The sequence below is a fragment of the Haemaphysalis longicornis genome, unplaced genomic scaffold (assembly GCF_048455015.1).
Source record: "Haemaphysalis longicornis isolate Haplotype H1 unplaced genomic scaffold, Haemaphysalis longicornis Haplotype H1 scaffold_1, whole genome shotgun sequence".
NCBI lineage: Eukaryota > Metazoa > Arthropoda > Arachnida > Ixodida > Ixodidae > Haemaphysalis > Haemaphysalis longicornis.
The window spans coordinates 419,851,173-419,874,498 of NW_027526203.1; the positions used below are offsets into that span (position 1 = coordinate 419,851,173).

The following is a 23,326-nucleotide window of genomic DNA, read 5'->3' on the forward strand; positions in this document are numbered from 1 at the left end:
TCCATAAATTTGATGTCTAAAGGGAGGCATATCCCAGCAGCTACCGTAACATCGTAATTGCGTTGGCCACGACGCTCGCCTGCCGATAATTGAGCAATGCCGTGAAAGTCCACAGTGAAAATTATAAACCAGCCGGGGCTTGCCTTGAAGCCGTCGCACCCGTCAGACGCGCGAATCACTGCGGGTTTTGTTGTACCGCTTCCCCGTTGAGCGGAATGCGCTTGGCTTTATACTGAACCGCGAAAACAGGGCTTCCTCCCACTTCTCGTGCAGGGTGGTCTTGAGGTTATTTGTCTTCGACGCAACTCGCGACAAAGTGGCATGAATGATGACGTCCTTTCTCTTCAAGATTGTGGAAAGCGTGCTGGCCCTGATGCCGGGGTCCGCGGCCATGGGATTGCTGAGTTTATGTCGTAGAGCTCCGTAAAAATGAAACTGGATGTCTCGTTTCTTTTTCTTTTTTCTGACATGGCGCAATAATCTTCGTGGCGTTCTGAGGAAATACATTCAATATTGTTACGTTTTTAAATTTATCCATTTCTCGAAATTCTTCGTTAAATCGTGAGTAGCGCTGAATGTATTTCGCTAGTTCGAGTTTATAAAGGCATTGAGCCGTATTCTCACCTGCTGGCGAATCCGATTCTGTTCATCATATAGTGAAATTCGTAAGATTTGGTTTCGTTAGATCGAGATTTGACAATTTCCAACCTATGTAAGCAAACACTTTTGTAGTGATTTTTGCTGAACTTTACGTGTTTTCACATCCACTAAAATGCTGCAAGCCAAGCTAATTACGATGGTAATAGAAAGCCGTAGTCTATCCATCCTGCCCATGGTGACATGAACGACCTCGAGTGAGCCGCATTAACGCCAGCGTCAGATTCCTTTTGGTACACAAGCTGTTAGACAATAAATGATCGTTTGAGAAAAATGCCCGAGGAAACTGTTCGAGCTCGAATTTTAACGGTGAAGGTAGCACTTTGTTGTTTGTTTTGTTTAACCCTAAGAACTGTGGCGACACTTGCTCACTTCCTCAGTAACCGAATAAAAAATATTTCAGCCTATGAGAGAGCCAGTGGCCAAGCTTGGCGCGATGGCCACCTTAGAAATGCGACGCCACCTGGTGTATCCAAAATATGGGGTATCCAGGACAAAAAAAAAAAAAATGGCTGACGACTACTATACTCTTGAATGCAAAATTTGTGCGCAGCGCGAACTGCAGTCGTCTTTGTCACGACGCATAGCTGCTACGTCTCAGAAAGCGATCGCGTGATCAGCGAACGCACGGCGGCGTGCGCTACTCTGCCGTTGCCTCGCAGCGCGTCCCCGCCGCCGCTGGGCATATTGTTCCGAATCGTGTTTGAAGCTCCCGCGCAAATGTCAGATGGTTCGAATGAGCCACGCAACGGTGAGTAGAGAGAGAGAGAGAGAGTTGCTTTATTGAATAGGAAAGGAGCAACGAGGAGGACGCCGATTGACCCATGCACGTGCATCATGCAACGTGTGCGAGGCTTCTGTGGCGCCACATCGGCCTCCCACCCTCAGCGTCACATTTTCGCCACACTTTCCTTTCCAGATTCGCTCTGGGCATACAGAACCAACCAGCTTCACGAACTGCGTTGGGGTTCCACAGGGGTCGATTCTCTCGCCCCTGCTCTTCAATGTGGTTATGCGTGGGCTCACCGAAGAACTCTATAAAATTCCAGGTGTGCATTTTACTCTGTACGCAGATGATATTACCATCTGGACTGAAGCCCCTGACCAGAAAAAGACGGAGTTGGCTGTGGCCGCACTGCAGGAGGTACTCTCCGCCCTGGCGCGATACCTCCAGCATACCGGCATGCAGCTGTCGGTCGAGAAGACACAGTATATCCTGATTGGAGGCACTCCTGAAGAATGAGCCAAAGTGTCCCTTTCGCTAGAGGGGAAACCACTCAAGCGACCAGACGCAGGCTGGATCAGGATCCTCGGTATACCCATCGCGGAGCGGGGTGGTGCAACCGAATGGTTAAGACAACTGGCACCTACATGGGAAAAACTCCTCCACCTGATCAAACGACCCGCAGGCAAATTTGGAGGAGCCACGTCGGAGATAGCCCGCACTCTAGTTCAGGCCGTGCTCGTCTCACGCGCCACGTATGGTGCTCTATGCTACCGCCTGACGAAAGCACAAACTGAAAAGCTCGAAACGATGTTTAAAGCTGTTCTGCGAGTAGTGACCGGCCTGCCACGGCACACACGCATCGACGAACTGTACCATTATGCGCGACTCCCACCTTTGCGGGAGCTAATAAACGATCGACAGAAACGTGCGGCTGACCGCCGTCAGAACACTCTTCAAGGACAGCGGCTCCTACTACATGAAGACCCTTAGATGCAAGCCGTACTAGAAGATGTCCTACCCCACATTCCGCCATGGACAGACCTCCAAATAATAGACCTCAAGCCACTATCGCTCAAGACAAACGTACATAAATACACCCAGCAACGAAAAACAATAGCACAGGCCCTTAACGCACATAAACCTGACCCGGAGGAGCTACGCATCCATACAGACTGCTCATGGGACCCCGAGGCCCGAATCGCAGCTATGGCAGCGAGAAGAGAGGACGGTGCCTACCCCTCAGAAAGGTTCCTTCTAGAAGAGACCCCCTCAACCACAGAGCTCCAACTCCGAGCCATTCACCTTAGCCTCCTCTGGGTGCTTGAATTCTTTTCTACAGATGGCACCAAGCAAGTACGACAGATCAGGGTTTTAACGGACAGGGATACGGCACTCAAAAACCTGTTTGGACCCCCGCGAGTGACCTCCACGGAATATGCCATAAAGCAGACTTGCCGCGAAGTACAACGGAACAACAATATTGATGTCAAGGCCATCTGGGTACCCGGACACTCTGGCAACACGAGCAATGAGACTGTGCACAAGCTGGCCAGTGAGGCTCGCTCTTCCCACCACTCGCAGCTTGAGCTCACTCCTCTCAAAGCCCTGAGTCATAGCCCTGAAGAGAAGCGAAGAAGGAATAAGCTTCAAAGGTCCAAAGCGCTCCTGACCCACGTACCACCCCTTGAGGATCCCCTACCTAAGGGTCTTCCACGGGGCGCCCAAGTGTTCGTGGTGAAAGCACGAAGTGTCTTTGCCGTCACGCAGTACGTGGTGGCAAGGTGGAACCACCCACAGAAGAACTCCAAGCAGCCGAACCCGCCACCTTTCTCGCCACCCCAGTGTAGTGTGTGCTTGGCCGCCCAGCCGGCCAACATGCGTCACCTGGTGTGGGACTGTGAAGGACTGAAGGACGCACGTGACAAACATCGCCCGTCATCCGTATCTACATACGAGGACTGGATCCGGCCAACACGCGACCACAAGAGAATTCTACTCTCACTGTGGAAATTTGCGTGTGAAGCCTTCATAGTGCGACGCACGTAACCCCCTTCCCTTTTCCCCCTCCCACCTCAACAGTATAGTGCCGTCCTATTCATAATAAATTTTACAACAACCTTCTCCGTTTTCATTCTGTCTTCGGTGTTTCCTTCGTTTGCCTTGTTACGAGGCCGACGAAGCAGCCAAACCACAGTAGCGGACGCTTAAGTGCTGCGCACCAAAATGTATGCCCCTGAAACGGCATCAGGTGTTTTGTGCTAAATACGCCAAGTGGCGTCGCAATGCTATGGTAGTCATCGCGCCAAGATGGCCACTGGCTCTCTCAACGGCGAAAATATTTGAGGAAGTGAGCAAGTGCCGTCACCGTTCTTGGTGTTAAACAAAACAGACCACAAAATGCTAGCTGAGCCGATAAAATCTGAGCTCAAACGGAAGAGGGGTTTGCTCAGGAAAAAAACTGAAAGACGCTCATTATTGTTGTAATACCCTGTGTGAAAAAACCTATTCTGACTTCAGAGGTTGCTTAGTCGGTGTATGTATGTATGTATGTATGTATGTATGTATGTATGTATGTATGTATGTATGTATGTATGTATGTATGTATGTATGTATGTATGTATGTATGTATGCATGTATGCATGTATGCATGTATGCATGCATGTATGTATGTATGTATGTATGTATGTATGTATGTATGTATGTATGTATGTATGTATGTACCTCCTCCTCATTCTAACGTATGAGCAGTCCCAGAGGAGGGTAGCGTATATGAATTCCATTCAATTCATTTTATTTTACCTGTATTTCTGGCTGGGTTGCTGAGCTAAAGCTGCAGTCAGCTTGACGAGGACCAGCAAACCGTTATATGGAAGCAACGTCCACAACAACATCAGTGGGGCTTATCATCAATGACAGGATGAAACCGGAAATGCGCCCTACATTTCGCTCCTTCTGGGCCTTTCACGCAGCGCTGGATGCCGCAAGGCCGCTGTTCGAGCAGACCAACGTGTACGTGACGCGCAAGGACGCGGTCTTCGTGGACGCCATACACACGAGCTCAGGCTGGACGGTGCTGCAAAAGTCGCTCGGTATGGGAACACCCTTCGCGCACGTCGACTTTTACCCCAACGGAGGCAGGGACCAGCCTGGATGCGGCGGCTTGCTGGGTGCGTGCACTCCATTCTTTTATTTTGCTCAAAGTACACCTATCTGCAATGAACTGCCGCACTCATAAGCAATTGGTATCACCACTTGTGGTTGAAAGAGTGGTGGATGGGCTCAAAATCGCTACATGAGCATTCTGAAATGTCGAAGAGATGTCTGCCGCCCCTCCTGTGTCACCGTTCCACAGGAAACTGATAATGCCATTAATTTGCAAAAATTTATTCACCCGCAATTCAGCATAAACCCAATTAAAACAGACCCCATGGATGCATTTTATTGGTTTTTTATACAATGAATTTCAATTGAAAGAACTTCAGCGGACCAAATATGTAGTAGCGAAGTTTTACTGTTTGGTGTGATAACATAGCGAGAATAGCCCCATAGCGATAAATGGCCACGCAGTTTCGAAGGCATTCAGTGGGAGTTCGTTTAAATTGTGTGACATTCACTAAAAGAAGACCCTCTGTCTTGTAAAAAGACGTTAAAGTATGACATAAGTTCGCCTATAGCAAGGTAGTTTGCAGATCCGAGGATTCCAATGTGCCCCTCGCAGTAGCAGCGGTTAATAAAACAGAAAAGGACAAAAGAGTGAAATCGGAATCGCCGCCCGTGCGTTTTTTTTTACTAAAATTTTCCGGCATCACAAGTCCTGAATACCATTTCTGAATGGCTAGAGACTGTTCCGGCGTTTTCAAGGGAAGCTTGTTTTGGCTGACTCGTGCCGCCGTCGGTGTTGGTGGCCTACGCCAAAACTGCCACCTCACCCGAAGCAGGCGGCCGGATCACTTCAAACTCCCAGTACGCCAAACTCCCAATCACGTCAAACTCCAAATTATATTCCTACAAACCGTAGTACAAGAAGAGAAATCGAAGAAAGGCAACGTTCAGTTCAGTCGTACAATGCACTAGTCAAGATACGGGCAGTTTGGCGTAAGAAGCTGCGCTTTTAGAGACTAAAAACAAGGATGTGTAGAAAAAAAGACGATAGCCTTTGCCGACATTTGCCAAGTAAATGCCTCCCTTCGCTTTGCCGCTCACCCCCCATGCTGTTCCTCTTCCGTCGCGTTCCACTCAAGGTAAACTCGCTAAAGTTTTGCTCAAGTCGATTTAAATTTACCGCGTTCCACTCCTCCAGGCCGGGTGCCTCGATGCCAGCGCTGCCGTTGAGACGCGCTTGAATTGAGGCGCCCTATGCTTATAGTACCGCGTTTCCCTAGTCCACGTGCGTTCCAAGCAGAACGTGGAGCCTATCTAGTGGAACCTTTCGTAACTGTTGCCGCTTGATTTCTTAAAATGCCGCCAGAAGCTATTGTGGCGCGGGCGACAGCAGGCGACAGCGGAGTGAATTTTTTTTTTCGGCAGTGTATGTAGTATTTCATTTCGCAAAAATCAAGCATCTATGATTTTTTTTTATAAAGGAACACCGCAAACATCAGTTATGTATTAATTAGTTGTCTTATATTTGCGTAATGCCTTGTTGCGCAGACCTTGTATCACTTTGGCCGGGGGGGGGGGGGGGGGGCTCCCATTGTTCACAGGGGCCTTGTCATCCATAATGCGGTTTCGATGCTTGTTTTGTGGTTTCCCTTAACGAATTCTGGGCTCTATGCAGTATGCCTGATTAATCTGACCCATGCGCTCGGCGTCTTAGGCCTTGACGCCTTGGCGTTTTTGCCCACGGAGAGCTTTTTGCCTACGGCGATAAAACCGTAGGAGGAAAGAGGTATGCAGCTTTGTTGTAAATGCTGACCAAGGCGCAAACTTTTCGTTGTATGGTGTGAACCAGAACGGCGTGGCAGAAAACTAGAGGAACTTTGGTGCATGAAATGAAAGAGTAGCATAAAGAGATAGGCAAGTCCAGTACTGGAAATGATGTAGTGCACCCTCAGCCTCTTCATTAGCAATTTAGTTGCTTCGTGGCGAGTAATATAGCCAAGGTTAAACAGGATTGAGTTCAGACAGTACTCAATCTCTCCAAGATTCCACATGAGTGACAAAACAACGATTTGCTTAACACTACGCAGGCTATACCGTGGTGCTCGTTACACAACTAAGGCTAAACAGTATTGAGGTTGGCCCTTACTTCGCAGAGAAATACCACGAGGAAAACTAGGGGTCTATAGCCGTGACCCAAAACTGGAGTGTTGTATGGACCAGGGTGAAAAAATATCTATCTACGGACAGCAGTGATGTTAAAGTAGATAGGTGACATCGTAATCGGAAGACTATCTGCGGCATAATGAGAACACTCCCACACCAGCTCAAGATCTGGTCATCCTGGAGCAGCTATTTGGCCGTAACGCCCCTACGAAGCGACGATAAAGCTCACGGCCGTCAGCACCGAGCTGCTGTGGAGCACCTTAATAATGTGGCAGTCAAGAGAGCGATGCGGAAGAGGGTGCCATAAAAACTCGAACTCCAGACAGGCCATCATTGGAGTTTGAACCCTGAGATGTTTAACACTAAAGAGTAAATACAAAGAGGCCAATTTGGTGTTTTCATCGAAGCAAGTACATAACATGCCTCGAGGAAACTATGCGTCAGAGATCCAATACATATCACAAAAGTACAAAAATGTCTGCCTTTATCCAGTATACAAGTGGTAAATGCTTGTACCACGCAGGTACGAAAATCTAGAAACACCGCGAATGTTTGTTGCGGTGCCAAATTCTTAGAGTGGTACGGATATGAGCATGACATGGTGAGCACTGCAGAAAACTATGCATCATGTTTTTTTAGTAGGGTAGCACAGGAACTGCATAGAGGGGAAGCTGTTGTACTATTGCGGGGGTTCTCAGGTATTGCGTTGGATATAATGGGCTTCAGTAAGGCTAGACGAACTGGTTACAATTAAAAAGTATCGAATATGCGTGTTTGGCTACTAGGGATAAAATACTTGTTTCACAAGAGTGTAGCGTCGAATGTAGAGTAATGTGCGCACCACCAAGAAAGAGCACGCCAGGAATGTGCCCACGTACCATACAACAGTATACCGTAAACACGACTCACGTAAACTCATACACACAAAGGGGCTTTTTTGACTACTGCACACAATTTTTCTAAAAACAATTAGACACTGAATACTCTTTACGTGTGCTATAGGCGAAAGCAGGCATGTGGGTAGGTGGCAGCCAATGGGAGCTGCTAATCGGCCGTGAGCCTCTCACAGCAGCTCTCATCGTCACTGGCCAATCTTAGACCTCATGGATTACTGGAAAACAAGATTTCGAATGTTGAACATGGTGACTGCAGCGTATGTACATCCTGAAATTATTTTAATATATCATCAGGTCAATTAGGCATTCGTTCAGAACACGTAATCGTAATTTTTCAATGTACTGGCTTATCGTTTGGTAGTCAAAACGCGTAGCTGTTTTCTGTGTTAATTTTTTGAAATTAAGCCTCACCGTCGACAAGAGGCGCATCATTAGCAGGCAGCTTTTATTATCCCAAAGACAAAGACAAGATGGCAAGCAACGCACGAATACATGTCAATCTAAAATTTTTCGACCTTCTATCGTGCTTTATTCGACTACCTATCCAACTATATGCTACTGTCTGTCTGTCCAACTATAATTCTCAAAACATAAAAACGCGTTTGCTTGAAAACAAAGAAGCGCCTAGCGTCAGGCGAGGTTAGCGTTGTGCACGCAGAATTTTTGTTTTGTTCGATTGCATCCGAGAAACGGCCTTTGTGGCCTTGTCTCTCACGTCTAACGGCCTAGAGGTTTATCCCCATTGCGCTATTGTATCTTTTTTCGAGAATATAATAGCCGAGGACTTTAGCCGCAATGATACTGCCTTGTTCTTTTTTTTTTTTTTTTTTTGCTTCACATCTGACAGCTGAATTCACAGTTATACTGAGGTGGCTTAAGCTTTCGGGTGTTATCCGTGAGAAACATTGCTCCCCACTGGGATCCTTGATATGACCTCGGAGGAATGCTCACGAACCTGAAACAAGGCTGCCTTAACGTGCCCCTCGACCTTACTTAGGAAGTTCAGCTTGCTGGGCCAGTTGGTACATGTTGACGGCTGGTAAAAACAGCGAAAGAACGAAAAACGACGCAAAGACCAGCGTGTGTGTTGTCTCGTCTCTCCTTTGTGTTTGCGTCGTTTTTCGCTGGTTTTCCCATTCCTTAAGACGCTACAGTTCTGGCCAGCGACATTAGCGTGTGGTCTCTGCCAAATGGCTTGGTCTGAGAGCAACAGATCTCAATTCCCCGCCTCCTTGCGGGACTGCTTCGACCCCTACTTCCTTAGCTGAAGGTTTAGAAATTTCAGAGGTATTACCTGCCGAAGCTGCACCTTGGTTACGAGGCGGGCGGTATTGGCGGGCGGCGGATTAATTAAGACCAACGTTAAGACCAACTGGGGATATTTAACAAGCCCCGAAATGTCGGCGCGGGTGTTTAACTTTTCCTTCTTCACCCGAAAAACTGCTGCCGCGGCCAGGACCAAACGCGCTTCTTTGTACTCGGGAGCACAACAATATCCACTAAGGCACCGCGGCGGGTGCACTAAGATTTTTAGAGTAGAGTCTATTAACTAACGAGTTTCGCTAAATAAGCAAGGTTGAAAACCTGAACACCTTGACTGAGCAATGACTGAACACCTCATCTGGACATGCCCGGCCCGCATGGCAGCGGGAAACAAGACGCTGCTGGCTTTTCCGGCGAACGTTAGACCAAATTCATACACAGCCTGTCTTATTCTTCAAACGTCCGCTGTATAAATGTGGCGTACCTTTCATTATATAATTATAAGTCACTGCTCACGTTTCCTTCGTAATGACGGCCCCGGCGAAATGTTTCCCTGAAGTATTGTCCAAGGGCCCCACACACCCAGGGTCGCCTACCCCTAATCGACACCACGAAAAAATTTTTTTTCAATGGAAAAACTCTTTATTTTTCATAAACAAAGATCCCCACTATTGCCATGAGCAACAGCCACTTAGATCCGGGGCTTAATAAAGACGCTTCCGAATAAACCCATGCTACAGCGGCAGAACAACCAAATCCCTAAAAACCAGCTGCGGTGAAAATTTCCACCTTTTGATAACCCTCGGAAGTACGAAATACGACATTCGCCTGTGATGTGCACGCACGCTGCAAACAATCAGCAAAAATTGGGAATTTTAAAACAAAAAATTGGCCGCGTATTTGCTCCTTTCGTTGCAAATGTTGTCAAAAGACGATAGTATTTGTAGACATTTGCCAAGGGAATGCCCCCCTTTGCTTTCCGGCTCACCTCTCATGCTGTTCCTGTACCGTCGCGCTCATCCCAAGGTAAACACACTAAAGGGTTGCGCAAGGTGATTTGAATTTACCGCATTCCACTGCTACAGGCCGGGTTCCTCGATGCCAGCGCTGCAGTACGGCGGAGACGCGCGTGAATGGAGGCGGCTGACTACAAGGTTTATAGAACCGCGTGGCCGTGCTCCACGTGCGTTCCAAGCAGAACGTGGAACCTAGCTAGCGGAACCCTTTGTTGCTGTTGCCGCGTGATTTTTCATATGCCGCCAGGAGGCAGCGGTTTTCTACAGTAGATGTAGAATATCATTTGCTATCGAAAAACCAAGCATCCATGAATTTTTAATGAAGGAACACTGTAAATACCTCTTGTGTACTAATTTCCTGTCTTATATTTGTGTAATGTCTTGTTCTTGTTCAACAAAGTTGACAAGTATAAACGTATAAACCAGGCTTAGACGTTTACATTTGGCTGTGAGTATATAAGACTTGCGCAGTAATCATTTTACTTTGGCCGGGTGGCTGAATCGAGTTACAGACAGACAGACGGACAGACAGACAGACAGACATACAGACAGACCAAAATTTCTGGGTTTAAGTAGCCCAAGAAAGACTATCGTCTTTAAAATTGTGAAATGAAGTGCGCGGCCGTTACCGCTCGGCGGAAGGGAAAGCGTGCGTGCGCGGTGGCCATTTGAAAAGCGTGCCGAGTGGGGATGGACAGCTTTTCCGGCCGTCTGCCTAGCTTTTGCTTCATAGCTGTTAGCACGATCCTCTGGATGGAAGAGCGTCGCCTGCTACGGAGCAGTTTTACATGTTTGTAATTGGTTAACCCGTCCTATCCCAGTTGCTTTGGTGGCAACGTTAAATTAAATTTGACCGAGGTAAAAATTCGGTGCAGTTGGCCTTTAAAATAAATAACTTTTTCAACTCCATTTTGAAATACAAACGCATCCTTCGCATTCCTCACCCCTTCCCCACCCTGCGTAAAAATCCAGAGGTGAGAAAAAAAACCTGCAACAGTTGTATAAAAAATGTAGACTTTTTCACACATCATGACACTTCTTGAAAACTAGGCGATTTAAATATAGCAACTGTTTTAAGCGAATCGGTCAATGTCCTTAAGGTCGTGGTGATTAGGTGTATCGCTTGCTAGTTCAACTTTTTGTCAACAGATGGCAGTACATTACCCAAAACAAGGGGATCGAATCAAGAGTACGTATATAATAGAATTCGTGCGGTGGCTTAGTGTTCTAACAGTGCTGTATGCAACCAAATAAATTAACTGGTTTCTTAAATGCAGGATGGTACGACGATAATTAGAAAACTTTCAACTTTTTTTTTGAAGAACCGCCGCTCTGTTCGCGCTCAAACTTCACACGAAGGTCGCATTTGGTGGTCTATTTTGTATGACACCAGGAACAACGACGGTACTTACCTGTTTATTCTGAAAATAAATAAAAACGATTTCCGTCTATAAGAAAATGGCGGCCGATTTGGACGTGCGAGCCTGTGCAAGCAGATCTTGGAACAACGGCGCCACTTGGGGTAGGCAGAGTGAAACGGGTGATGGGAATTTACGCTCCTTCCACAGCAGGAAGGAGCGAAATGAAGTAGCAGACGACCAGAAAATCAGAGTTACTTCTAAGAGCTCTGCAGAAAATGTGAAAGCAGATGAGGAAACAAATTATTCGTGACGATGAACCGTGAGAGAGAGAGAGAATATTTTATTGTGATTGGTATCAGCTTTTATGCAACTATTTTTGATCATCGTAAACTAGGGACCAGAGATTTTCTGATCGTCTGCTGCTTCATTTGGCTCCTTCATACCCGAGGTGGCGCCGCCATTCCAAGATCAGTTTGCACTGGCTCGCACGTTCAAATCGGCCGCCATTTTTCCATAAGCGAAAATGTTTTTTATTTATTGTCAGAATAAACAGAAAAGCACCGTCGTTGTTCTTGGTGTCAAACAAAATAGACCACAAAATGCGACCTTCGAGTGAAGTTTGAGCGCGAAGTGAGCAGCGGTTCGCTTAGGAAAATTTTTTAAAGTGTTCCTATTATCGTCGTGCCACCCAGTACGGTGTCCGCTGGGTGTGTGATTCAAGCTCCATTGGTTCACATATTTTCATTTTAATACCTGAAATTTATTTTTACCTGTAATTAACGTCAAAATTACGCACTGCAAATATGCACATCGACATAAAAGGAAAAGTTGTTTTAAGCTTCTTTGCACCTAAGCCTAATTACTAACTTGTGCCAACAGCCATTGGTACAAGCTCTTTCCAACACTTTTAGATATTTTTTGACCTCGGCGTTTCCAGTGATGTACACTTGCTTCTTTTTCTCGCATGCCATACTTTAACGAGACAGTACATTGAGGTCGCATTCAACCTGCCTTTCAGCGAACGCCTTTTATTTTAGTCCAATAATGACAAGTTAATAAAGGGCCCCGCGAAAATCGGGGTTAATGTGTGGGGTTCACTGAGCACCTGTACGACTTACTACGGGGACAGACAACAACATAAACGGTTATTTAAAACTATGTCGTTCTTTTGGTTCTCAGTGACTTGGATGCTCATTCATGGTTGACTGTATATTCATCCCCCCATAGCTTTTTTTTTTTTTGTGGGACAGTCGTAGTTTAAAAGTGAATGAACGGCTACAATTAACCGAGAAAAAAAAGACGATTGAACCATAGGCAGTTTCGAAATACATCCGAACATCGCCCCGGCTGCTGGGGTGGCTCGCGGCTTTCTGGACTAACAAAGCTACCCACTTTTATGCTCAAAAATCGTTTTCCAATTCAATCCAGTAGCGAGTCAACCAAGATTTTTAAATTTCCCAGCTGAAACGTTCTGTATACATGAAATTGTGGTAATACGGAGTTCTTACCCAGTCCGACAAAAGGCCGCCTTAAGATGAGGGATATTTTTGAAGAAAAAAAAAACATGATAATACAATAGTGCATTTCTTCCGCAAAATTTGGCACCGCTCTGCCTGCTATCGGACTGCCACAAACGCCAAATCATTGCGTTTGTATTTGTATTGTATTCCTATTTATTGTTCTATTTGGGCAGTACAGTGCAGAAATGACGGCGAGGCAAAGCAAAAGGAGGTATACCCTCCTTACTACGCTTCACCTCTCTTGAGCAGAAACAGAAGCTGTTGTAGTGCACAAACAACATACACTATACAAATAGTCTTCAGACATATGGAGCAACAAAAATAAACGCATTTCACTTCAACACCCGCAGTATAACGTGGTATATAGCAATCACTTCATAATAAATATTGGTAACAGCACACATCAGCTCAGGTAACATAAACCAATACAACGAATCACGAGGACAAAGATGGGGCTTAAGAAGTACTGGAACAAAGTTGCATCATTGTAATGATAACTCATCCGCGGAACGAAACAGTACTGGAGCAGTACGTTTGAACTTGCGAACATTCCTGCAACAGTTGGCAATTGGAATTACATAAGGGTAGTCATTACAAAGTTTCTTTATCAAATATTCCATCATTTGCATGCCGTAATTTGTAAGTGGCCTGTCTACAACAACATATGTGTGACGTAGCGCATACCCAGTAGCTCTGTTCAAAAATTTGTAAACACATCGTAGTTTAGGGCGACTTGCTTGAAAACAAACACAGCAAGTTTGAGCAAGAAGGTTTGTTTCATATTTGGGATATTGTATGGCACCATAAGATTTCTCGAAGTAATATATTTGTTTGACGGGTTTAGTAAGCGAATGGTTCTACGCTGCAACACAGAAATGTTATCAATATCACATTTGTTACCAAAACCCCATAATAGCAGATTATATGTAAAATGTGAGTGTATAATGGAATAATATCACCGCACCTTGAACCAACCAGGTAAAAAACTATAAAGACGGCGTAGCATGCCGACCGATCGTGCTACCTTTACACGAATATTGTTGATATGATCTGTACAGGACAGGTGTTTGTTTAATGTTACGCCTAAGAATGAGGGGCTATTGACGTGCTGCCCGTGTAACATCCGTATATACGGAGAATACGGAAAACATACGGAGCCCGATTTCGGCTTCTGTTTAAGATAACAACGCTAAAACAGTGCCAAATGTTCTCATCGAGAGAAATCACTTGTTTCCCCTGTTTTTGGAAAGAGTATGGGCTTTAGTTACGCCTCGGAGCGCTGTATTCCATGTCAACTTCGTATTCCCATAATTCCGTACATGCCAAACGTTTCAGCAGGGTTGTTTGAATTAAATGAAAATATTCTGTATTTTAGCTAAAAATATTGCTAGTACAATATATTTATAAACTTTCTGAAGATTGAATCACTGCAGCATGCGCTCTCAAATTTACAGGAATGGAAGAACGTATCAGCAGAAACTTTCTAAAACTACATCAGTTTAGTTTTCCCTTTTCAGTTTTTTTCTTCAGTTTTACGTTTTTAGTATATCACTGTGGCATGTTCTTTTCAGGTTTGCAGAAATGAATAAACGCACTAGAATTATTCTAGAACAATTGTGTAAAGCCCCCGTATGAGTCCAAACCAAGGATTGCGCACATACAAGAGTGTCCAGTTTTGCAAATGCCGGGGTCTGACAAAGAAAATAAGTTATTAAAGACGATAATCTTTCTTGGGCTACTCAAAACAAGAAATTTTCGTCTGTCTGTCTGTGACTCGATTCAGCCACCCGGCCAAAGTGATACAAGGTCTGCGCAACAAGGCATTACGCAAATATAATACAACAAATTAATACACAAGTGATGTTTGCGGTGTTCCTTCATAAAAAAATCATAGATGCTTGATTTTTGCGAAATGAAATACTACATCCACTGCCGAAAAAAAATTCCCTCCGCCGTCGCCTGCTGTCGCTCACCCCACTATAGCTTCTGGCGGCATTTTAAAAAATTAAGCGGCAACAGTTACGAAAGGTTACACTGGATAGGTTCCACGTTCTGCTTGGAACGCACGTGGAGTAGGGAAACGTGGTTCTATAAATGTTGAAGTAGGGCGCCTCGATTCACGCGCGTCTCCGCCGTACGGCAGCGCTGGCATCGAGGCACCCGACCTGGAAGAGTGGAACGCGGTAAATTTAAATCGACTTGAGCAAAACTTTAGGGTGTTTATTTTGAAAGGAGCGCGACGGAAGAGGAACAGCATGAGAAATGAGCGGGAAAGCGAAGAGAGGCATTTACTTGGCCAATGTCGACAAAGACTATCGTCTTTTGTCGACATTTGCAATGAAAGGAGCAGATACGCAGCCAATTCTTTTCTCTAAACTGGGAGCGTCTACCTGTTGATATTTTTCCCCGCGATTCGAACTGGAATAGAAGACAACTGTAGCAGCAATGGCCAACTGGGAATTCATTAATATAGGTCGTTCAAACTTCACATCATTCATCTTTAAGCCGCGTTGTCGGGACACCATGGTGCAACTTATTCAATTGCTTTCTCGGTCGATCACTAGGCACAAAACATTATCCGTCATTGTCACTGTCGTAGTATTCGTCGACGAAGGAGATTGGCCATAAAGGGAAGAATTCGCGTTCATAACTGCGTCCGCGGTCTTCGTCGATGGGTGGGCAACCGCGTGTTTGCGAAGATGGCGCCCACACTTAGAATGGTTAAATTTCTTTTCAGTCTTGTTAAATTAGCCGTGACTTTACGGCTCTCCTATCTAACTGCAAGCACAAATTGCTGCTCTGCATCCGTTTCTGAAATACGTCGCACATTATTTCGCACTGTGTGAGTAGTTGATGCTTCTTGCTCAGTAACAAACTAAATTTGGAATAATGAAGCAATAAATAATTTTCAATTAATGCTTCACTGAAGCAAAGGGGAGATGCTCGCAGAACAAAAATGTAAGCTTGAGTCGAAGTATTAATCGGAGCACGCGGCATTTCCAAGAGGAGTTCGCTACCTTCGCACTTGGTGCAGCTGAGAAGTTGAAATGCAGTTGCTCGGTCGTTGCAGCAGTTGGACAGTATGAATTTACAAATTGTGAGGAGTGGGCATAAAATAAACATTTAAAAATCGCTGATCAGCAAAAACAAAAAGTAGAGCATACAATAAAACCCCGAATAAATGTGGTGAGGGCGCCAGTACTCTGTGTTCCGCAATACTTTCTGGGTCTGTGTTGCCTTGATGCACAGTGATTGTCTTCTGTTCAATTTCTGAACATCTTGTATTGCTTCCACGTGACTCTGGCTGCAGCGAATACGATGAAATGTATACGCGGGGAGTGCTTTCCAGTCACTGAAAACTAAAAACTGCACACTTTTTACTTCCACCTTCTCAGGCATTGAATAAAGTGCCTCATCATTATCATTACCAACAGCCCACTAGGTAAACTGCAAAATGAAGGTTTCTGCCATCGACCTGAAGTTAAATATTTTTAATGCATCGAGGAAAAGAACATTCTTCGCTACGCAAAAAACTGACACGGGAGAACAAACACTTGAGCGATTATAATAAGTGCGTATGCGTATTTTTGGATGGTTTGTTAAAATAATTTCGGCCAGCGTATTAGCGTTTCAGCATTATTGAAGCACTGCTCAGCGATAAATATAAGGACCAGGTAAACGATACCCCTCAGAAAATGCACTGCCCTTCATGCACACTAGGTACTGCTCTAACAGGTTTTTCTTTCTCGCAGAAATTGACTGTGACCATGGTCGAGCCCCACTGTACTACATCGAGTCCGTCAAGCGTCGGGACAAGTGCCGCTTTCTGTCGTTCAAGTGCAAGGGCGGAATAAAAGCGTTCCGCAGCGGAGAGTGCCGCCCGGGTCCCCCCGACAGCGAGATGGGTTTCTACAGCATTGAGACGCCTGGAAGGGGCCTCCGGTTTCTCAAGACAAACTCCAAGTCGCCCTTCTGCAAGGTGCTCAAACGGAAGTCCAAGAAAGGCGGCGAAGCTCAAAAGGGTGGCGGGGCTGAAAAGGGTGAAGATGCTCAAAAGAGCGAAGATGCTGAAAAAGGTGGCGATGCTGAAAAGGGTGCTGATTCTCAGAAGGGCGACGATGCTGGGAAAGCTGGCAATTCTCAAAAGAGTGGCGGCGCTGAAGAGAACCACAAAGATGAAGGGGGTGACAGCATTCAACATGGAGGCAGCCCTCAAGAAGGTGGCAACTCCACGGAGCCCAGCGACGCTCAGGAGGGAGGCAAAACTGAGGGAGGCGCTGAACTGGGCTATGATTCGGGTGGCGGCGGCGATGCTCGAAAGAAGGGTGGTAAAGAAAAGAAAAAAGGCTTTATGTCTTTCATAAAGTCCATGCTGCCGCGTTCATGATAGGAATATAAGTTCGAACTATCTGTGAGTCCCTGTCGAATGTCATCCTCTGCACACAAGCAACAAAAACGTGCGCATTCACTAGGGGTTTGGAAGAAACACTATCATCTTTTTGTTGACTCTATTCTGGTCTACCGCTGTAGGTTGCTGTTACTGCTGTTTTGTTAGGTGATGACTAAGGGGAACGTGATGATTACCTTTCTGTAGCTTTTTATCGAGTAGGTGTTGGCTCGACCGACAGCCACTTCTCAACGGCTGTGCCGAATGGCCTGGCCGCCAAGACGAGAGGCAGATCGTGGCTCAATACAGTGTCCATACCGTTTACAACGATCACTATAAGTCCACATCGGTGACAGTACGGAGTGTCGGCCATACATACAACTTTAAAAATTTAGACTCTTGGGGAGAGAATTGTTGGAGCTAAAAAGTCGCCGGAAAATCTTTTCTGCTATTTCGGCCACGGCGCAGTCAAGATATCTACAAGGCGAGTCCCGGTGGAGAGGTGCAGAATAATTTATCCCCGCTTGCGTTCCTTACAGTGCCCTGAAAACTTGTGCCCACGTGTTTTTTTTTTTTCTATTTAGTTTCATCAGAAACGCGGTCTCTGTTGTCATGAATCGAACCCATGACCTCGGGCGCTATGTGACACTTTTGCCACCATGCCACCACAACGGGGGGCATAAAAAACTTTCTAGCTTGGTGTCAAAGGTTCCACAAACTTGAAAAATTGAATTAAATTTTCCGAAAAGAGACCGGTTGTCGTAATTGCATTCCCCGATTCCGGCTGTCTCACATATGCCCCCCACTGAATCCATGCGGCGCAAGTGCATTCCGAAAAGTGCACACACTTTTCCACTCCTCTGCTTTGCCTCAGGGAACCGGAATGACCAATCAGATGTTTATTGCAGTGAGCTTAACTATGTAAATTTCTCGCAGCATTGAAGTCTGCTTACGTGCTATGAATGTGGAAGCCTGGCATACTATTGGGACAGCTATCTTTTATACAGGGTGTCCCAGCTATCATGCACCAAGATTTAAAAAAAGAGCAATGGCGTTACTCGAAGAAAACCTAGTGCGTATTGTTTGCAGTACTGTGAAGAAGCGTACAGTAATTTTTTCGTTAATTATATGTAACTAATTAATTGAAATTAATTATCTAACTAGAGAATTACTGTCCTAATCACTGAAGTGTCAATGAGGCACTTGTAGGTGCCCACCAGGGGCATCTAACTGTGGTATTTGCAGCGTCGAACTAATTGCGTACTCATTTATTCTGGCTAATAAAGAAAACCCGCGAAATATGAAAGGTACCACGTGACGGCGCTTCCGCGCGCATTGTACAGCAGCGTCCCCACATAAGCTGATTGAAAGCAACTGCTTCGCCTCTCACCCGCCCGATGAGACAGCGCATCACCTTGATAATGGCATGCATTGAAGGAGCAGCAACAGCAAGATTCGCAGGGCGCGTGTACAGATAAGGCACAAACTCGGTCGCGATTTCTTCTTTTTTTCTTTTGTTTATTTCATTCTGGCTAACTCAGAGGCAGCCTGTTTGAGGGCATTGCTTTACGATGCGCGTTTACGCGCGCGGAGGCTCCGTCACGTGGTATTTTTTGTATTTCGCGGGTTTTCTTTATTAGCCAGAATAAATGAGTACGCAATTAGTTCGTCGCTAAAAATACCGCAGTGAGATGCCCCTCGTGGTTACCTACAAGTGCCTCATTGAAACTTTAATGATTAGGACAGTACTTCTGGAGTTAGATAATTAATTACAATTAATTAGTTAAGTCTCATTAACGAAAAAAATACTGCCCGCTTCTCCACAGTACTGCAAACATTATGCACGAGGTTTTCTTCGAGTTACGCCATTACGCTTTTTTTAAATCCTGGTGCATGATAGCTGGGACACCCTGTATACACGTCCACCCGTCGGCACAGCAGCCATGCGCTATTTTACCAAATTCAATACATTTTAATCCAATTAATCCCACTTTATACCACCTTACTTCCGCCTTAACCCACCTTAATGCATTTTAATATTGTCACGTTGCCAAAGACGACGCAGTTGTCTTTAAGAAAAACAAGTTTATTGGAGCGAACTTGTGCTCCCCTAACAACTCAAATAATACACGGGCGGCGAAGCAGCAGTCAGCGAAGTGACGTACACAAGCGAGCGTCGGAGATAGAATGCCGCGGCGTCCAGGCTTTTATCTTTCGGCGCAAGTGTTTCTGGAACCGTCGATTCACATCCAGAACATTGTAGATTACAGAAGATTATTCTGGGCTAGTGACGTTAGGGCGAAACAGCCTGCTTATCTGAATGTGATAGCCGTGTGGCATAAAAGTAAAGAATGGAAGACGCGCTTCGCTTGGAACGCAGATAACACAGCCGGGCGTGGCCCGGCAGAAAAAAAACAAACAATAAATAAACAAACCCATACCTAGTTCACGGCAATATACCTTAATTACACCTTACTAAACATTATTACACGCTACTCAATCACTAGTTGACTTGGGTAATCTTTAATCATCTGCATGGCTGGCACGCCTTGGTTCGCTTGTGACCTTCCTCGGTGTTTGAACCATTCGTGTCGACATTTGAGTCTTTCAAGGCCACCTTCCAAGGAGATAAATAAGGTTTTGTCCTTCATAAAGGGCCCAGATTCGGCCCCAAAAATTTAATACAAATGTACCGAGTGGCCCATTGAGCAAAAAACCCGGCGTGAGGCGTTAGCGACGCCTTCGGCAGGAAACAGCTCCTAATCCGCGTGACGGTGAATGTTTCATAGCGCGTAATTCGCATTAATGAAACACGTGCAAAGTCTCATCGCGATGCTTCAGCGCTAACGGTACAAAAAGAATACAACAAGATTAGCACTGATACAGCGCTCGTCTTGCTGTATTTTCTTTGTCCCTTTAGTTCGCGCTGTTGTAGCGTTAGAAATCTATACCAACTGGCCCAGTTCTCGTTGTTCATTCCTTCATTCGACCCTTAGCACAGGAGAATCGCGTTACTAGGCGCTGCCTGGGCATGCGAAGAGTCACTTGGAAACTGAGAGCGACACGGTGGCTACACGTTATGCTCGGTATCCGGCAGCAGGTACACGTCATCAAGCACGCGGTGCGCTGGCCTCACGCAGCGGCGCAACAGTCAGCAGCGAACCATTTCCCTCTGCGCCGCAGTGTAAGTGTCAGTAGTATCTTCCAAATGATTCCGTTCTACAGCGAACGTAGAAACCATAAAAATAAGCCGCAGCAATTTAATTTTATTCCTTAAAACGGCCCGCAGAAGAACTAGCCTACTACTCTCAGCGCGAAACTCGAAGCAGCCCGATCGGACATTAGTGTTTGCGCATTCACAACTCGTAAGAAGTGCTGAGATGTCCACAGATTTTTTTATTTCCCCCCTGGCATCACGCGATGAAAACGTACACCAGGCACTATTTTCCGGGTCAAATCACATCTCTGCATTTTTGACGGGTTCGATATATCGCAATGATTGGTCGTGCAGGTGGGTTGTGGCCGAGAAAACGCAGGCGTGTTTCCAAGATGGGCCATATCCGTAACGAAATGCTGGCCGTGACACTCTCAAGCACACCTTTTCCATGAAAAAAAGAGAAAAACTGCTTGTAAATCGGCATAGAAATCGCGGAAGGTGGACTACACATTATAACCTCTCAGCTGATGAACTAATTAGAGTGTTTATCAATAGTGTTTCTTTAAGATGGTATATTCCGAACACGAAGTAATTTATATAGCAACGAGTAACAATTGAAAAGCTTGTCCCTGGTTGTGTCGGGGATAGAAATACAAATTCGACTGAATAGTTGGATATGGAAGCAGTCATGAGCTCAATTAAATATATACGTTCATTACACGTCATCTAATGATATCGAAAGATGCATGAATGAGGCTTCTAAGAAAATATTTGCGCCGTAAAAATGCAGAAAGAAAAGTTGCCAAAATAAAAAAAAGATATAAACTGCAAGGTTTGAATGATCAAAACAAGCAAGCAGGAGGAATGCCATAAAACAGTAAACACGACAAAGCTTTATAAGGAATTTGTCGTGCTACCCCAGCTTCACGGCTCACGACTACTTTCGCCATCGGCCGTTAGGTGCGCAGCCTCCAGTGGGCGGCGCTCTTTTAGAATGATTATAGAAACCTCCCGAAGGGTTGTGCGATGTAGTTCTTATCAGCTGATCAGGGCAGTCAGAACTAGACACCCGTGGGCAAGTAATGATCTATATTGATTTGTACCGCTGGCTTCCAGCAAGCTTTAAAGAATAAGTAGGGCTGAGAAGCTCCTGTTGTTCTCCAGGTAGCGTGTTGTTCGCAGGAACGAACAACGCGTTGCTCAATCGGTGGGCGCTTTTCCTCATCAGTATGTGAGATACGGTTCGATATCAGCAACGGTTTTTTGAGGAGGCTGGTCTTTCTTGGGCTAACTAAACACGAGAATGTCCGTCCGTCCGTCCGTCCGCCTGTCTGTCTGTCTGTCTGTCTGTCTGTCTGTCTGTCTGTCTGTCTGTCTGTCTGTCTGTCTGTCTGTCTGTCTGTCTGTCTGTCTGTCACTCAATTCAGCCACCCTGTCAAGAAAACAAACACGAAGTATGTATAGGTAGCGCCATGCCAAACTATTAAAATTGTTGGCATGACTCATTACGCACAGCACCGTGACAAGCTCTTAAACTGGTGGCATTATTAATACATTCCCGCTAGATTCAGCGCAAAGGAAACGCCTGGCATACCTCAGGAAAAATGTAAGTATGTAACCTAGAGCACCAGCGTTCATACAATTAAGAATACACATTGATTGATTTTGACAATAACAGACGAAGTATGCGAACACCGAAACAAAAGGTGACGACCACGTCTTTTACAGCGAAGCTGTATACCACTACACCCCCCAATGGCTCTATCATGCACGCCTCAATGCACTGCGGGAAAGCTAACTTTCTCAGGAGTGCTGATATACTATATCAATGCAATGTCGGTATTAACAGCAGAGCTGTTTCAGCTTTTAGTTCCACGTCGAGCGTTACCAGAACAGAATACCATGATAACATTCCGAGCGCAAGTGAGCGTGGGCCTCGTGAAGAGCACCCGGCGTCGGCCAGGCTCGCGCGTGGGCTTGCGCCGCGTGAGGAACTCGCAAAAAATACCAAGAAAAAACACCGAGCGCACGTGAGCGTGCGCTTCGTGATGAGCGCAGGGCGTCGGCCAGCTCGACCTTCCGGAACACTCTGCCCAGCGTTCGTGGTCTGATATCTCGCGTGCTGTTCTCCTTGCCAGTTCACTTGCGTTGGTGCCTGAAGTGGGGCGCACAGGCGCCGAGTTCGCACTACGGACGCCGAGTTAGCGAAGCCGGTTGCTGTGGGTTCTAGCGCGTGCTATTGCGGTCTTTTTTTTTTTTTTTGGAATAGATGTGAAAGCCTGCGGGCAAAACGATCCGGCCTAGGAGAACTTTCAGCGACAAGTCCGGAAATCTATGTGAGGTACAACAGCCTGGTCTCCGACGAAGGGAGGGGGGCCGCCAGCTTTGCTGTTTCTCCAGCCTTGCACCAATGGTGCAAGCTGCGTCATTTTTTCTTGGAAAAATTATACTGAAGTTGGCCACTAAGACGACTATATTACTACGAGACGTTTTATTTCCTTGACACTATTAGCTAGTTCACCGCGGATTCGTGAACAATTCGCAATCCTAGTCTATTGTCAATACACGGGAAGCTATGGGAGGAGTATAGTTACAAATGGCTGTAACTCGTGTTTTATTGGAACTATCCAGTAAACCCATTCAATGTCGTGAGACTGCTCAAGCGACTACGTAACCGTGAGACGTTTTACCTCTGCGTGTATCATGGATAAATATAAGGAGCAGTTTTCATGCAAATAACGAAGCCACCGCTCCTAAGCCATTGCAGCATCATCTCAAAGCCACCGTAAAACGTACATCCCATGTTTATCTGCTATGGGATTAAGGTTTAGCCCTTCTGAATTTCATTAAAGTAATGAAATCAGAAGTATATGTTAGTTCACTAATAACAAACAATCGTGCCAGTTACTTTCCTTTGACTGCGCCCCGGCGAATAGTGTTGTGTGTCGTCGACTCTTTCGACTTCGCTTCCAACTACGTTCCCACCGCTAATTGGGGACAGTTTTACCTCAGTAGTGCTATACATTTGACACCTCGCGGTTTCTCGTTTAGTGTGGTTCCCAAAAGTGTGGTGTAAG

At 45.8% G+C, this 23,326-nt stretch overlaps 1 protein-coding gene across 1 annotated transcript in view; it reads left to right on the plus strand.

Annotated features, from left to right (window-relative positions):
• The window catches only part of LOC144155628 (pancreatic lipase-related protein 2-like), a 35,682-nt gene extending 18,562 nt beyond the window's left edge, over positions 1-17,120 (plus strand). Inside the window, exons 6-7 of the mRNA XM_077687193.1 lie at positions 4,354-4,551; positions 16,458-17,120. Coding sequence (XP_077543319.1) covers positions 4,354-4,551; positions 16,458-17,092 — 833 coding nt within the window. The 3' untranslated portion in view covers positions 17,093-17,120. The remainder of the gene's footprint in view (positions 1-4,353; positions 4,552-16,457) is intronic.
• Positions 17,121-23,326: the final 6,206 nt, after the last annotated feature.